A 4,251-nucleotide genomic window follows, 5' to 3' on the forward strand; every position below is an offset into this window, starting at 1 on the left:
CCCTAAACCCTAAACCCTAAACCCTCAGCAGCAAGCCCAAGGAAGGCAAAGGCCCTGCTCAGGGTTTATAGTGCCCCTACCCCACAGGCAAACGCGAGCAGCAGGTGTTGAAAAAACCCTAAACCCTAAACCCTAAACCCTAAACCCTACTTGTACAGCTTCCGCCACGGCATCAACAACGGAGTATACAAATGCAACTTTCTCGGTGTTTGTTTGTATAGACACATCTTCGCATCCAAACCTCTCAAGCTCTTTTTGCTGCACACCAAACCCTAAACCCTAAACCCTAAACTCTAAACCCTAAACCCTGGTGGAGAGGGAGAGGAAGAGGTGACACTGCGAGAGGGCTAGTGCGCTGCTTCTCGTTAGCACTGCATGCAAGCAACAGTGCGTGGTGACTTAGGGTTTAGGGTTTAGGATTTAGGGTTTAGGGTTTTACTGCGGTTGTTTCTTGATAAACCCTTTGATTAAGTGCAGCAAGAGCAGCAGCAGCAGCAGCAGCACAAGAAGGAGGTAAACCCTCCTTAACAGCTAAATCATAAGAAGAAAAGTTTTCTTTTGCCTCAACAGGAGAAGAAGAACTAATTGCTCCTGTTATTAAAAAAGGATATTTTAGTCGAGCAAATGCTGCTAAAGCTCCTAAAAAAATAAAAACCCTAAACCCTAAACCCTAAACCCTAAACCCTAAACCCTAGATAACGGTTCCACCATCCGCCCCCAACAGTTGCCAGTGAAACATATCAGCAAATCACGACAGAGGTAGTTAGCAACCAGATAGCTTAGTAGCTAGCTAGCTAGCTGGCAAGCTAGCTACCCTATTGCTGCTGCTGCTGCTGTTCCTGCTGCTGCTGCTGCTGCTGCTGGTGCTGCTGCTGCAGTTACCTGGATAAGAACAGCCAAAGACAATAACGGGTATTTCTTTAGGATTTATATTATTTGCCTTTGCTCTTTCTTGACGTTTTTTTTCTATAAATGACGCTAAATCAGCTAATGCCTACAGATAGTGCACCAATAAACCCTAAACCCTAAACCCTAAACCCTAAACCCCTAAACCACCATCCTTTGCAAGAGAACGACAACAGACAGCCAGCGAGTGCTGCTCGATCCCCTGAAGTATCACCAGCACCACTACCACCACCAACAACAGCAACAACAGCAATAGCAACAGCAACAGCAACAGGAGGAGCAGCAGCAACAGCAGCAGCAGCAGCAGGACCTGTTGGACAGTAAGGAACCTTAGACTATTAGGGTTTGAGTTATCTAAGGGTTTAGATAATCCATAGAATCGATGCTCTAAGGCAAAACTATCAGCAGCAAAATAAGAGGATAAAACAGCAAAATTCCCTATACACACAGGGAAAAAAAGAAAAAAAAACAATAAAAATACAGCAGCAGCAGCAGCAGCAGCAGCAGCAATAGCAGCAAGGGCAGCAGCAACAGCAGCAAGGACAGCAGCAGTGCTGTACCTGCTGTTATATCTGTTGATTTTATTTCTGCTTCTCCCCCAATGTATACAAACATTGGTGGCACATCTCCCTGCACGGCCTGCTGCTGCTGTTGATGCTCCTGCTGCTGCTGCTCCTGCTGCTGCTGCTCCTGCTGCTGCTGCTCCTGCTGCTGACGCTCTGAGTGTAAGAGTTGGAAGTAGCGCTGCTTCCATATGCGGCCTTCTGCCCTCACGAGAGGATCGAAGTGGTCGAGTGGCTGGTCAAACCATTGGGCCTCGAGACGGACCTCGTGCTGCAGCAGCAACAGCAGCAGCAACAGCAGCAGCAGCAACAGCAGCACCAGCAGCACCAGCAGCACCAGCAGCAAGGCAATAAGAATAGCCAGACAACACAGGCTGATAACCAGCAGCTGGGTGTCTGATGCTGCGGCGGCAGCCCAAGCAGCAGAATCTGCACTTGCTGGAGCAGCAGCAACAACAGCAGCAGAAGATAAAGCAGCAGCAGCAGCAGCAGCACCAGCAGCAGCAGCAGAAGTAGCAGCAAGTCCGTCAACTTCTTACCTTCCCTCTTCCCTTGTGATTCTCCTCAACATCAAAGGCTTGCTGCCGCCCAAAGATGAACCATTTTGTTGCTGCTGCTGGTCTCAGCAGCAGCAGCAGCAGCAGCAGCGATGCATGCATGCACCTCTTCGGCTCAGCCTCCATTTAGTTTCTGCTGGGGAGGATTCAAGCCGCAGCAACAGCAGCTGCAACAACAGCAGCAGCAGCGGCAAGTGCTGTTGCTGTCGGCGCCGCAGCAGTGTGTCAGGGTGTCTGGTTACTATGTCCTAGGGCCAGATGTCTTTTGCTGCTGCTGCTGCAGCAGCACAGCAGCAGCAGCGCAGCACACTATGAGCAATTACTCCCTCTGAGCCTCCCTGACCGGCTGCTGCTGCTGCAACGGTTGTTGCTGCTGCAGCTCCTGCTGCTGCTGCTCTTTGCACCTATAAAAGAAATAAATGTGACAGCCAAAAGTTGACAATTAAATATAAAAAGATATTATTAATTCAATGCTTAATTGTTGCTGCTGTTGGGCCCCCCTTTAGGGGGCCCCACGCCGACGGACAATCGGCTGGTCTTGCTGCTATTGCTGCTGCCGCTGCTGGTGTTGTGTGGCTGCTGCAGTTGTGTTGATTTGCTGCTGCGTTGTTGCTCCTGCTGCTGCTGCCATTGAAGGCGTACCTAGGCATTTTATTTGTCGTGCCTGTAGGGATTTTGTTTCATGTGCATTCACTCTCTGCCCCTTTGTTCGTGCTGCAGCTGCTGCTGCAGCAGCAGCAGCGGCAACGGCGACTGCGCATCGGGACAGCCGGGAGCGGCGGTTGGAGACGCATGATGGCAGCAGCAGCAGCAGCAGCAAAACAACATTTTCGTTGTAAGAATATTTATTAAGTCTCATTGAGGCAAAATAGAAGGCAGCAGCAGTTGTTGCTGCTGTTCCCCTGCAGGCAGCGACCGCGGCTGCACCAGCGAGCAGCAGCAGCAGTAGCAGCAGCAGCAATGAAGCGCTGCGTCTCCACTATTATAGCTTTTTTAGTGCATATACTCCATTCAACAGAAGCAAACTCTCTAGAAGTTTCCTACGAAGGCGGCCCTGCTCCTGCTTCTGCTGCCTTTGCTGCAGATCCCGCAGCAGCAGCAGCAGGAGCGGCAGCACAAGAAGCATACCGCCTGCCAGACCGCGTCGTTGCACGCTTTACCCTTGGAGACAACCAGCACTATGAGTTGCCTATACACCTGGGCCCCAAGGAAGATGGAGAAGGGGCCCAGAAGAAGGGCCACCTTAGGGGATCTGCTACAGGGTTTGCTGCTGGCATCCTCTGTATGGTGCTGCTGACGGTCTTTCGTGACATCGTAGCAGCAGCAAGGCACCAGCAGGAAAGGAAGCATCAGAGGAGGGAAGCAAAGGCTCTAGAGACTCAGAGAATGGTTGCTCTTGCTGCTATGAGGCAGGCAGCAGAGCTGCTTCTGCAGCACGAGAAGCAGATGCACCAGCAGCACGAAAAGCAGCTGCAGCAGCAGCAGAGGCAGCAAATGCTGGCAGCAGCAGCAGGACTTGAGGAAAACTTAATTTTATTACAAGATGACTTCCCCAATACAACAGCAGCAGGGGGAGAACTAGTTATCCAGCTGCTGCATGCAGCAGGTGCGCTGAGTAGCGAGCAGGTGCAGCAGCGACAGCAGCGACTGAAGCAGCAGCGAATGGAGCAGCAGCAGCAGGAGAAAGAGCAGCAGGAGAAAAAGGACAAGAGGCCACCCTCAGTTAGAGGACTGCATAGTCTTAATACAAAATCCATAGAATCCATCACATCAACAAGCAGGAGCCGCGGCCCTTATTTTAGTACCATGAACAGCAGCAGCAGCAACAGCAGCAGCAGAAGCAACAGCAGCAGCAGCAGCAACAGCAGCAAGACCCCCTTTGCTGCCTTCTTGGAGCAAAGAGACCAGACCACTGGTCAGTGGGACCCATTGAATACTGTTGATACCCAAGACGATTCATGGGGTACCCTCCTAGATAAGCCTGCAGACCCTCTAGAGGACTTGGTAGCAATGGGGGGCCCCATGGGGGCCCCCCAATTCCCCCATCTAGAGGACCTTGCAGGTCTTCTATCAGAGAATAGAAACCTTAACAGCAAAGATGCATTTGCCATTCTTCGAGCAATAGGTCGGTACCCAAAGGACTCCACATCCGAGGGGCCCCAAGAGGGGGCCCCTAAGGGGCCTTAAAGGGCCCATATATATATATATATATATATATATATATA

The 4,251-nt window shown here is 51.1% G+C and overlaps 2 protein-coding genes across 2 annotated transcripts in view; one reads left to right on the forward strand and one right to left on the reverse strand.

Annotated features, from left to right (window-relative positions):
* The window catches only part of EMWEY_00045680 (serine carboxypeptidase S28, putative), a gene marked incomplete at both ends in the record, with an annotated part of 3,591 nt that extends 915 nt beyond the window's left edge, over nt 1-2,676 (reverse strand). The window contains 6 exons of the mRNA XM_013483068.1: nt 151-258; nt 440-639; nt 883-994; nt 1,516-1,740; nt 2,370-2,430; nt 2,669-2,676. Coding sequence (XP_013338522.1) covers nt 151-258; nt 440-639; nt 883-994; nt 1,516-1,740; nt 2,370-2,430; nt 2,669-2,676 — 714 coding nt within the window. The remainder of the gene's footprint in view (nt 1-150; nt 259-439; nt 640-882; nt 995-1,515; nt 1,741-2,369; nt 2,431-2,668) is intronic.
* A 310-nt stretch (nt 2,677-2,986) lies between these two features.
* EMWEY_00045690 (hypothetical protein, conserved) lies at nt 2,987-4,213 on the forward strand (the record flags this gene model as incomplete). Its single annotated transcript, XM_013483069.1, has 1 exon — nt 2,987-4,213. One exon carries the CDS (start codon nt 2,987-2,989, stop codon nt 4,211-4,213), a length of 1,227 nt encoding a protein of 408 aa, XP_013338523.1.
* Nucleotides 4,214-4,251: the final 38 nt, after the last annotated feature.

The sequence above is a fragment of the Eimeria maxima genome, genomic scaffold (genome assembly GCF_000499605.1).
Source record: "Eimeria maxima Weybridge genomic scaffold, Emw_scaff922, whole genome shotgun sequence".
NCBI classification, from domain to species: Eukaryota; Apicomplexa; class Conoidasida; order Eucoccidiorida; family Eimeriidae; genus Eimeria; species Eimeria maxima.